The sequence below is a fragment of the Sceloporus occidentalis genome, unplaced genomic scaffold (assembly GCF_023333645.1).
Source record: "Sceloporus occidentalis isolate IW3139 unplaced genomic scaffold, rSceOcc1.0.p SCAF_4, whole genome shotgun sequence".
NCBI classification, from domain to species: domain Eukaryota; kingdom Metazoa; phylum Chordata; class Lepidosauria; order Squamata; family Phrynosomatidae; genus Sceloporus; species Sceloporus occidentalis.
The window spans coordinates 177,386,128-177,399,008 of NW_028316984.1; the positions used below are offsets into that span (position 1 = coordinate 177,386,128).

Genomic DNA, 12,881 nt, shown 5'->3' on the forward strand with positions numbered 1-12,881 from the left:
TGCTTTCCTGCAAAGACTGTACTAAAAGCATTTCTTGGGGGGAGGGGGGAGCAATGCTGATTTCTGACCATTTACAAATTAGTTCAGGGTGATCATTTCAGAAGATGTAGGAGAGCAGTACAAGGGTAGGGAAGGGGAGGTTGATCACACAAGTTGCATCTCCTGTAATCTCCAGGAAGAACTTGTCAAGATCCAGTGGCATCACTAGGGTTTGTGTCACCTGGTGTGGTAACTCATAGCATAACCCTCATTGATCTCCTCCCATACCACACCATACAGAATCCTTAGTAATGTTTTCAGTATTAAGATTACTCATACATGTTAATTGTCATGTATCGCTGAATGTGGCAATAGTTGTGACATAACCAAGCAAAATTAAAGTACCTCTTAACTGCAATATCGTACACACAGCCTAAATATATTTACATGTAGTGTGCCCTTACTTTACGCAGGGGTTCCGTTCTGGACTCCCCCGTGTAAAGCAAGTTCCGCCTATGCGCGAGCCCCATTTAAATGAATGGAGCTTGTGCATGTGGTGGTGTGATGTGGCAGCGCACGCCATGGGTGCACGCCCCGTTGTTCCCTATGGGACACACTGCCCTTTCTCCCTGCGCGGCTTTCAGCATGGGTGCACTGCACAGTCTCATGTGACTAAAGTGAAAATCTGGTTAAGATGTGATGTTTTTAAAGAAAATTTAGAGTAAAAAAATAAAAAATAAATAATCCAGAGGTCTCTCCTTTCTTTTGCCGCTGAACCTCATCCCGTTCACCCCATCTCTTCCCCTGAGCTCCAGCATTTTAAAGGGATGTGGATGAATGCCACAGCTTGTTTCTGTCAAAAGGCAGATGTTTAGGGAGCAACAGCACTCCCCATGGTGTCACCTGGTGGGGTCCACAACCCACAGGTAATACCCCTGTAAAAGATCCCTGACTCTATAGTGCTACTCTAAGATGTGGCAGGCAAGATAAGGTTGTATATTGAGCACTTGCTGGCACAGACAATGGTGAAGAATGATGGGAGCAACAGGCCAGCAACATCTGGAGACCACACTGTCCCTGCTCTTGCTTTAGGGTGGGAGCGGGCCAGAAGCCAAAGGCTGCACCTGCCCACAGCAAGTCCAAATATCTCCATTTTCTTCTGCTGTCTCTCACAAAATGGCCACAGTTGAGAGGGCCTGCAAAGGAAAACTGAGGGTAGTATGGAATTTAGGGGAGCTTGTGGTGTTTATGTGGGTATTTTCATACATTTTCACACATTTGGGGTGGGACTTTCTCTGTGGTTTGGGGGAAAATATTGGCCCCAAATCTAACATCAATTAAAAAATGAGGCAGGGTGGAGGGCTTTGGGAGGTCTTGTGGAAAGCTTCAGGCATCATAAAAGTGGAGTCCAGGGGGATGTGGACCACACTATGCCACCCTTGCTTTAAGGCATGAAACTTTCCCAAGCATCTGAATAGCAGCTCCACTGCTTTCCTCTCAATGAAGAAGCAAGGATGCTTGTGGAAGAATCTCCAAGTGAAGCAAATAATGAAGGGATCTCTCCCATTTCTGTTGGCTGAAACCAGAATGGTCTGCACAATGCAGTTTGATGGATGGAGATGATATTCTCCCTTGCACTGCTCCCTTTTATGCAGTGAGGTATACATGGGTGTAATCGGTACCAAGTTGAAAAGTTGTTAATTGGAAGCTTATTGTACTCCTAGGGCTCTAGGTGCAGGTGAAGGGATGCACACGTGCTTCAGAACAGGTTCTGTTAATCATTTATTTATTTACTTCACTTATATGCCGCCTTTCTCCCAAAGTGGAACTCAAGGCAGCTTCCAAAAACTCTGCATAAGTAATGCTTTGGATTGAGCTGTTAATCAGCTACAATTACTTGGCAATCTTAACTTTAGGATTTGAGTTATGCAAAGAATGAAACAGGAAACATTTTATAAGTACATTTTTATTTAAAATAAAAATCAGTTATGGTGTCTTTTTAAGGTACTGCACAATTTGTATATGTAACACAGGTAATTTTTGTTTTGTTTTTGGTACAGAACATAGGTATTGAGCAATATCCTTAAATGCTAAATATACATTAATGGCTTGTCTTAGAAACATGACAACATTAATTTTGAAATGGATTTTGGACATGATCCAATGAGCTCCAAACACACAGTGAGATTTCTGGGCCTCTCCTTCTAAAAGCATCTTGGTGCATGCATGAGGCTCTTGTGTGTTATCTAAACAAACCCTTTGGATCATGGCCATTAGCTTTAGTCATTGAACCACTGGTACAGATTTTCTATGAACAATGGCTGTTTTAATCTGTACATGTGGTGCACAGTCAAGAAGGCAGATCTTAAAGAGTATTTACATTCATGCATTAGTTTTTTTAACACACTATCTTTGCAGTTTAAAAATCATATATTTTTGTTTGCAGAGATGCAGGGAAGGTCGTAAAGAATATATAAAAATATATTTATAACAGTCATGATTCTCCATTGCCTTGGACTATGAGTTATTGTATATACCTGTGCAAAGCAAAATACAAGTAGGATGGGTTTACACCCATTTTTCATGGTACAAAGCAAATTGCAAAGTGCGAGGCAATGGAAATTCAGGTCCATACCTATATAATATATGGCTATGATCCAGCCAGATGAAACACTTTTAAGCTCTATTGCAACAGGATAATTTAAGCATAGGTTTTGTTCTACTCTCCCATTGAATTCAATGGGATTCAAAAGTATTCAATTCTGGTGGGATCATGCCCTCTGTGTATTATTTATACCATAAATCTCTTACACCAGTAACGAAGTTGCTAACTGAGAAATTCTCTTGGCTCTTTGGGTCACATTGTGGTTCACAATCAGCTACCAACTGAAAAGCTTGCTCACAACATGCCCCTAGGTATGTAAAGCCTTTCAGCATCTAATTTTAGAGTATAAAAATAAACTTTAAATCCCTGTGAATTGCTAACTTGAATTACCAATTTTCTGTGTAATGGGTCCCCATTGTGAAGAAGCTTTTATCTGTCAAGACTTGTATATATCATTGCTATTTAATTAAATGTATTAAAGAGCACACATACTCCTTTTATGTAAGCTTTGCTACTAATCGGTACAATTTCAAACAAAATCCTAGCTATATTCCAAAGCTCTAGGAATATATTCCTCCTGAAGGCATCACTTCAATCTCTCCCTAGTTCTGAAGACTGAAAGCCAAGCTACACATACAGAAAAATCAAGTGACACCACATTCTGACTGTACCACTACATGATTCTGGAGCGGAAAACTGCACTATTGAATATTTCTTAAAATTAAAAAAAAATTTAAACAAATCTTCCTACCCATAAAACAGATGTCAGACAGACAGTCACCGGACAGCTGACATGCTGGCTTTTCATTGTTACCTGCTTTTGTTTTGTTAAGTTCATGCAGAGCTATACTCCTTTACTTGCTCCCTGAAGTGGTTCATTTCCACTATACCACGCTCTTCTGAATCTGTAGATTTGTGCTGAGCTCTTCTTTTAGTGTATTATTTCCCAGATATTTCACACATTTTCCAGCAACAGTGGACAACTGTGGTCTTCCTGATATTATTCCTTAGATATTTCATATGCTTCCCGGTAGAAGTGGACAACTGAGCATCCATGGAATTTGGTATCCATGGAGGGCCCTAGAACCAAACCCCACAAAGGGCCCACAATGTGATCCTCACATCAACACTGAGGTCCTCATCCTACCTAGTTTTACAAGCTATGGTGTCTGCGAAGTAGTCTACCTAACTTTGGGTTGGGGGAGACTGAAAAAGACTAATGGAAACATTTCACAGCCCATTCTTCCCAGTTCTGGGCAAAGTGGGAACAAGAGTTATGTTTTAACTGTCTAAAATGTCATTGAGATTTGTTGTTTGTAATTCAAAAATAGAAAAAAAAAGTGTTTTTAAAATTATTTAGAACTGCTTATTAGTATGTATAGCATAAGCTCAGCAGTTTGTAATAAACACTGTTATAATGAGTACAACAATACAGACTGCAAGTACTTGTCTGTATCATGGTTGCAGAACCTTTAACTTTCTTGATGGTCTGGACTACAATTCCTGTCTCCTCTTGACTTGGGTTATGCAGGCCAGAGCTGCTTGGAGTTGAAGTTACAAACATAAGTGTATTTCTATAGTAGTTAAATAGCTACTATATCTTCATAAATATCTGAAAGACACAGTGAGCCCAAATCCTGTTATTAGCCCTGATGAGAGTAGAGCCATTGATTCAGTTGGATTTACCTAAGTGTTGACTCACCAATTGATTCCACAAGTCTACTCTAGTTGGGACTAACCAACCAGATTCAGGCCAGCAAGTGATAACAACAGTAATTTCATTGTTAATCATAGGGGTTTTTTTTGTTTGTGTGCAATTCAAAGGGGGCTTTCAAGGTTAAGATCAACTTATAAGACAATAATTTCAATGGGCATTTTGAGTTAATGGGAACTTGGCCTCTACAAGTAGAAATGCAGCATATATGTAAGAGGGCAATGACAGGGTGTCATTAATAGCTATCAAATTCAGCTGAAGTTTCATATGAAAACTATAATACAATCTCCTTTCAGTGGATGAAGTATAAACTGCAGCAGTCCCAGCTGAGAATGCACCGCAGTCTTCTCTGTCTATAGACAAGGATGGAAACTGTGAAGCCTCCCGATTATTATTATTATTAACCTTTATTTATAAAGCGCTGTAAATTTACACAGCACTGTACATACAATCTTTTTAATTAGACGGTTCCCTGCCCTCAGGCTCCCAAATGCTGTTGAACTACAGCTCCCATGATCCTTTTGCCTTGGCTATGCTGATCAGGGCTGCTGTGAGTTGCAGTTAAATAACATTTAGGTAGATTCATGATTTCCAACCCTGCTGTAAACAGACGTTTTAGTAGGTTTAAATCAGGGATGGGTAACTAGCAACCATCCAGATGTTGTTGGAGTACATCTCCCATCATCCCTCACCACTGGCTATACTGGCTAGGACAGATGGGAGTTGGATTCTGCTATGGAGGAAGAGGAGAGTCCTACTTGCTTGGGAATAAGTGATGATGCTTTCATGGTATCACATGGCAGAAATTGTGGCTGCATTGTGCTCTCTAAATGCACTGGACTAACACCACCAATGTGTTGGCAGGGAATTTTGAGAGTTGTAGTGCAACACTTCAAAGGGTGCCATGTTGAGGAAATGAAAATACACATAGCAAATGAAAATACACATCTTTTAAAAGAAGACAATCATTTCGAAGTTTGCACTATGTCATACTTTACATCATGTTTGTATGATTCCAGTGTCTACCTGCAGTTTTATAAAACAGAGTTCCAGGGCAAACAACTTCATCAAAATAATTTCTCATGTTAGGAAAACCCCCCAAAACAACCTGGGGGGGGGGGAACACATGTGTTGCAGCACTGAGGGGAAAGTGCAATTCTAAATATAAGAGATGGTGGATTCCATCTGAAGCTTATTGGTTGACACAATTTTGGCGGGATACAAACCGCCATATAGTACGTATAGGATACGTACTAGGGTTAGGAAGAGGCGGTGCTTCCGCACCCCCCCTAACCCTAGTACGTATCCTATACGTACAAGATGGCTGCGCCCCTTCCACATGGGCACTGCCATCTTTACGTACTGGACGCATAGCGTCCAGACGTGTCGCAGCACCTATGACGTCGCGAATGCGCCAGCGGCGCTTTGCGACGTCATCAGAGCACCGCAAGAAGAAGTTCCGAAATGGAGCTTCTTTTTTGCTCCACGCGGGAGCCGCACGGTTTGGCTGCTGCAGCTCCCGCACGGAGCAAATGGCGGTGGCGGGGAAGCGCTGCAAAGCGGCGGTTTGTATCCCGCCCCAGTGTCAAAAATGACAATTGGCTTAGAGCAACTTTGTGCTCTGAGAAACCAAATACTTTTCTTCCAGTTAATAAAGTGCAAAATAATGCACCAAAGTGAGTGGAAGAGAATGCTTTGCTCCATCTCTAAGGAAAGGGTCAGTGGCGTTTTTTCACTCCACCTTCAGCAAGTCTTGATATTTAAAAGGTTACAAAAAGCCTTCCTTGCTACATTCTTAGAAGGAAGAAAGACAAGACAGAAAAGTGGATAAACCTACAATTCAATAGATTTCTCCATTAAAACAGAATTCAAAAACACAGATATGTTACTCTGGATCAGTATGCAAAGTGATCTTTGGTAGCTTTCATCTGATGAAGCAAACTTAGTCTACGAAAACCTATGCTACCATCTTCATTCTCATAGTTAGTGTCCAAAGTGCTACAATTTCCTTTTCCATTAAGGGTAAACTTTGGTTTTCCCTGTTGGAGAACACGTATATTGACACACATCCTACTTTAGTTACATTAAATGGATTTAACCAAAGATTGAAACAAATCCCACTATGAACATCTACAGAATTTTATGGACAATGGAACTCAAGACCATCCCTTTTCAACAGAGGAATTCAGTGTTGTAACAGAGGCTGTTAAGTTTGGGGCACTTGTGTGCCCTTTTTCACTGCTACTTTTTATCTTCTGAGCAAAATACTGAGAAAATCATAAAACGAATGTAGAACTTGGAGAAGTTCCTTTTAGGGCACTACTCCTCTCAGAATTCCTCCAGCTAGGATGACTTCTAATCATGCTAGTAGGGGCATTCTGGGAATTAGTATTCAAAATATAACTTTTTCAAATTCTGTGAGAGATACCCCACGTATATCCATGGCAGAAATATCACCTGCAGAGTGGGCTATACACATTCAGCACTTTTGCTGCTTTTACTTGAATTTTTCTACAGATAAACAATGATGACCCCCAATTTCATGGTTACTTCCTATTTCTTTCAAGAGCTATACTGTATAGCAAGTGCTTGACCATTCACTTTGACAGCTCAGTGACCTCACCTGAGAGCAATGTTGAAGCAGGTTTACAAGAATGCCCGATTCCTTCATATGGGTGTGTGAATCCACACATATTTTAGCTGCGCCTTGGTGAAGATGCTGGACTCTCTGGAGTCTCAAAGCAGATTTTGTAGGCCAGGTGTACCCTTAAGATAAAATGATTCCAGGCACCAGCTTCTTAGCAATAATGGGCTGTATTGACAAGACAACGTAGTTCTATGCAAGAGCACTGCAACAACTTCTTTGGGATTGCTTGAAGACACAGAGATAGTATCTCACTAAAGCTTGACAACAAGACAAGAAGCCAGAGCATGGCAGGGTCTTGGACCAATGACAAAGACATAGGATGGGAAAGGCAGAAATGTTTTAAACATCTTAATCCAGGTGTGGGCAATAACAGTGTCTGACCAATGGACTTTTCTTTTAAGATACTAAAGTGACTCAGCCTAATAAGAGATCACAAGAAAATGGGTTCAGTTTTTCAAGTCATTTGCAGTCCTTATCACAAAATAGTACAACATAGAGCTATCACATAGAATTTGGCACAGTTGGCAGTCCTTTGTCAACAGACAGGACTAAGCTATCACAGCTTTCTCCCTGAAGTGGAGAGTTCTTTTTTTCAAAAGAAGTCCCATGAAGGAACAGGAAAGTTTTGAGAGATATCTGAGCTTGCAGAGAGTGTAACAAGGACTTCAGTTTTCACTGCAGCTTGTCTTTCCCCAGGTTCAAACCCAAACATTTTAAAGCCATTTTAGAAAGATCCCACCTACAGATCTGTGTGGTAAAAATACATGAGAAACACACATGTAAAACATCTTAAACCTAAGGCAAAAATGCTACATAATAACAAACAGGGAAAAAGACGATCAGCAGTATTCAAAGCACCTTTAAACATTATTATTGTCAGTATATTTTCCTCTTTGATTTGCAATGCTAATTGCTACAGGTCATACTGTGACTACTTTCTCCTTGAAAAGTCACCAGCTGTGGAAATTGCAGTCACCAGGCTGTAGGTGTCTATTTCATAATATCATGCAATGGGGGTAGGGGAAGTTGTCTTGGTGTCAATGGAAACTTTTCCACTTAACAATATAATTATAATAAAGAGTGGGAATGGCAATGGCTTGTTAATGAAAAAGACAAATGCAAAGCCATGCTAGTAAAGCTTGAATTTTCAGATCCAATTACAATGTTTCAGACTCAATGTCAGATCAACTTCACCATCAAAGGATCCCCACTGAAGCATTCCCCCCCCAAAATGAACAGTCAATCAAAAATAAGGGAGGGAGGGAAGAAGAAAAGAAAGAAAAAAGAAAAGAAAAGAAAAGAAAATTTCTGGGGGTATCATTATGTTGCTTTCAACTGTCATGGCATGCAGTAAGTATGCCTTTGTGAGGTCTTTTCTCAGAGCAGCCCTGATTGGCAAGTTTATACCTCCCTTTGACAATCAGCAAGCTGAAGAGGAGTCATCTGCTTTTCTTCTCGGAATAACTGATGCACACACTGTTTCGGAAATCAAGTCCTTTGGCCACAACTTCTTTTGCTGCTGCATTTCATCCATCTTGCATATGCTGCATGTGCTTTTAATGTTTACTTCTCAAGAGGTGGTCTCAGAAATTATACCACTGCATTGTTAGAATCAACTGTCTTGTTGTTTTGGGAGGAGGTCATTGCATATTCACCTCGACTTGTTCCATTCTCTTCTTTTCTCAATGGTTTCCTTTGTTGAGGCCCAGCCATAGTAGCATTTTGAAATGAAGGAAGAGAAGAAAGGAGGGACATGAAGACAAAAAAGCAGAATAATTAGTACTATGCAATATTTCAAAAGCATTCTGGTAAAGTAGTTAGAAAACAATGCCTTGAGGATTAAAAAATACCATCTCTTGCACTATTAGATCTTTGTGCAATTCTAATAGATCAGTAAGATTGTGCATTCAAACTATTTTTAAAGGTTGAACTCTAATGGAGAATTCTAGTGAAAGGGATTGTGGAAGAAAGCCACACTTAGAAAAATTAAGGAACCATTTATGTAGCTTACAGCAAATCATTTCTGTTTACTTTAGCAACAAAAAAAGAAGACAAATCTTCAAGCAGCAGTTGAAGGATGCATTAATTAGATCCTCAACAGGTGTACCCATAATCACCACTTCCCTGCTGGATTCCTTTTCTGAAAGCACTTGCCACTTATAAATGGAGTGCTGGAAGACTTTGCATGCCCAGTGGGTGTATATCTATATTCTAACTATACTTGTATACTAGTTTATCTGTCATGACTTCAATTTACAGACCTCCACTACAATGTGTATACTGAAAATTTCTGTTAAGGTGAACATAGATATAAAATACAGAAAGCTCATGGAGAACTCTTCCAAACTACATAGCAGAACTAATCAAGCCATCAACCTCATTTTACCCCTTGGTTTCAAAGTCAATTCATGAGCTTGGGATTATGGGTCTGTGCAGAAATTTCAAAAATCCAAATACTTATGACCTGTGTCCAGAATTTAAAATGACTGTGGAACTTCCTCATACATTCAGTTGATTCCCATACAGGTACAATTAAATCTATTCATACCAGTTTGGGGAGAATTAGAAAACCAAATATTTGTTTTGTCTTTTCCTGTTGGTTATTTGTATTTTATTTTAGCAGGTATTTATGATTCATTATTTTAGATGCTTGCAGTTTGTATTTTTATGTTAGCTGGCCTGTGCTCTTATGAAGAAGGATAAACTACAAATCAAACATATAATAGGTAACAAATAATAATAATGCAAAGAATAATTCCACTGTCATATGATTAGGCCTGACTGAAATCAGGAGGATTTAATTCTGACTAGACATGTATTATAAATATAGTCGTTTTGGTGAAGTGAAGGATTTACAATTAAGTTCATGGCAATTAATCAAACCCCACCCTTATATATTCAGAAAAAAAATCTACCTTGACAAAACCTTGTTAGTTTTTCCGGGCAAATAGGAATCACGGGTTGTTAATGTTAGTTTGATTTCTAGTGAATTTGAACAGTACTGGAGAAGGCTAATTATAAAGCATGCTACATATTGGCAATAAAGCATTGTCTCTCTTAGGTTTGATTTCACATTTAAAACATATGCACCAAACATTTTTTTCTAATTAAAAGAATATAGCTTTTTTTCACTCCTTGCTATTACATATGTTTTAAAATATTCAAAGATCTAAATATTGGAAAATATTAATTTTTAAAGGAAAATTTCTTAGCACCAAAATGTATACATAAATTCTATGTTCAGCAAAACACCTAACCATTTGGAAGGTTGCAGTAGTCTTTTAATTACCTAATTCTGTAATATGGATACCAAGTTAAGTCTATTTTCAATGGCTCTTTTCTTTTCTGTCTTCTTTTTTACCTATTGCATTCTTTCTTTTCTGCACTCCAATTTTGCTAATCTGCTTTATTGCCCACTCCAGTAATTTCTTTTTAAAATTAGCTGTTGTTTTATAATTAGTACCAGTGAGTGTTAAGGGAACTTTAAATTCATAATACTCACTCCATGCCTGGAAAAATGGGCAATTCCTTAAAAGGCATTTCTTCCATCCATTATGCAATTTTCTACATGAAGTTATTTTTGCTAAACAGTAAAACACTGATTGAACTCTTTGTACAAATCATTTTCAAATGAACAGTGTATTTGGGTGCTAGCTAAATGAAACTTTATGGTGTCCAGCAAAGGTATGAAATAGGACTTCATCATCCATAACCTCTCCATCACTCATGCATGAATTTTCATGTATCCTAAAATCAAAAGAATATAATTCAGAAGGCATTTTAATTAAATTTATCTCACTCTTATATAAGATTCATTCCTAACACAGAATCAGTTATTGGTGAAACTGGCTACCAAAGTCACTGAAAGCAGTGGAATGGAAAGTGGTTGTAAGTACTTTTACTGGTCTGTGCCACCATTTTTTGCTTTCTTTATTATTATGCACACCTTTTTCTTTCCTTGCAGTACCTTGCAATAGTGAAATTTAACAATAATATATACTTATACAGAATAATGTCATCCAATATAGAGAAACTGGGCCCATAGCAGTGGGAAGTTTCAGCCATTTAAGCAATTTTGATGCCTTTTGTAGTGTTGGGAAACTTATGGCAGTGGAGCAAATGTATGTTGTCCTCATGGGGAAAAAGTTCATGCATATCCTACTAAGAGAGAGACGAGTATCATTTTGGATATTTATAAATATATTCTCCAAAGACAGTGCTCCCCAAACTTTGGTCCTCCATATGTTTTGAACTTCAGCTCCCAGTAGCTTCCTTTCCTCCTTCTCCCTCCCTGCTTGTCACTTTAGAGGCCTTGTCACAGGAAAATGATATCTGAACCATGGTGCCTTCGTCATGTGAGGTGGAGCTGTTGCAGCTGCTGCTCTTACTGAGTGCCTGGTGGCTCCTGTTCCACTTGTCCAGGTTACTTACAGGATTACCTCCTTCCGTATAACCCTCCCCAGGTCTTCTGGCGGACATTTACCCCAGTTAGCCAGAGCACTTTTTCTTCAGCCACCCCTATACTGTGGAATAATCTGCCCAAAAAGATTTGACAGCTGAATACACTGTCCAAATTTAAAACAGCATTGATGACAAGTCTCTTCTGAGAAACTTATCCAGACTATTTTTAAACTGTGGCTTTAGATGCTGAATTTTAAATGTGGACTGTTTTTAAATTGTGTGTCTTATTTGTCCTTTTAAACTGTTGCATGTTTTAATTAATGTGTTCTTTTGTTGTTCTTCCCCACCTCGATCCCTAGGGAAAAGTGGGTAAGATAATAATAATAATAATAATAATAATAATAATAATAAGTTATTGTTGTCATTGTCAAAGAGGGGCGGGGAAAAGTAAAGTGGGGGAGAACCTCTTTCTGTGGCCAGGATGCACTGAGTGACAAGGGTATGGGTGGAAAGAAGGTGTCAATGTTTTCTCTCCCTTTTTTCACCTCTTTCTCATCAGGTGAACTGATTTGGCCTCACAGGTGTTGTAATGGGGGCAGTGCTTAATTGAGATGTGGGTACAGGATAGGCTTTGAGGCTTAGCTGTTTATGCTTCCCCACATAAAAGTGGGGTGAACGTGAAGCATCCTGGCAGAGTATGTGTCTGTGGAGTAGGAGGGCGGTGTTTAATACTGTACTGCAGGAATGGGCAGAGAATTACCTGAGATTTTAAGATTTATTAGGAATCCAAGATACACTCAAGTACAAAACTCAAACACTTAAATGAAAAAATTCTGGGCTCTGTTTCAAGCAACAGAACCCACTCTTTCTTGGCAAGCTTTCTTTGTTTTAGCAGTGTATTTAGCAATGTATATGTTGCTGTTGTTAAACAGTGGGGAATCTCTGTGAGTTGACTCCAGATCTGTCAGTAGAGCACATCCTACCTTTTGCCAACTCTTGCAACTGTGCAGCACTCCAGAAGGACTTGGATTGCAGCGCCCAGTACTCAGTATTTGCTTTTACATGTCTCAATACTCACTTTCTGTGGTTTACCCTATCCAAAAGGAAACTCAGTAGAACATGGGTAGGAATTGTGTGTTCCTCCAGAAATGGTTGGACTACAACTCCCACAACCATGGGCAGCATACACAGTGCTAAGGGATACTGGGAGCTGCAGTCAACTGCACATGGAGCACTGCACAATTTTTATCCTTGCAGTGAAGCAAGGGTGAACAAAAGGTAGATGGTGATTTTCAATTGTTTAAAAATGATAAACAGGTCCTTTAAAAATCTGATGGTGTGCCTTGACAATTTTAGTACCTTGTTAGTGTGCTGTGAGAAGAAAAAGATTGAAAACCACTGGTCTATACCAATTCTGCAATTGGTTTCAAGACACATTTACTTTCAGCTGGCCTTTTGGTGCCCTGACCTCAAACAACCTTTCACTGTTTACGTGACAGACTGGATTTACAGGAGGAGAGCACACACACATTTAA

The 12,881-nt window shown here is 39.2% G+C and overlaps 1 protein-coding gene across 3 annotated transcripts in view; it reads right to left on the minus strand.

Moving 5' to 3' along the window:
* Positions 1–1,929: 1,929 nt before the first annotated feature.
* PRIMA1 (proline rich membrane anchor 1) overlaps positions 1,930–12,881 on the minus strand; it is a 92,366-nt gene continuing 81,414 nt past the window's right edge. For all 3 annotated transcript variants that reach the window (XM_089522443.1, XM_089522444.1, XM_089522445.1), the window contains exon 5: positions 1,930–8,638. In XM_089522443.1, the coding sequence (XP_089378569.1) occupies positions 8,536–8,638 (103 nt within the window). In that variant the 3' untranslated portion in view covers positions 1,930–8,535. The remainder of the gene's footprint in view (positions 8,639–12,881) is intronic.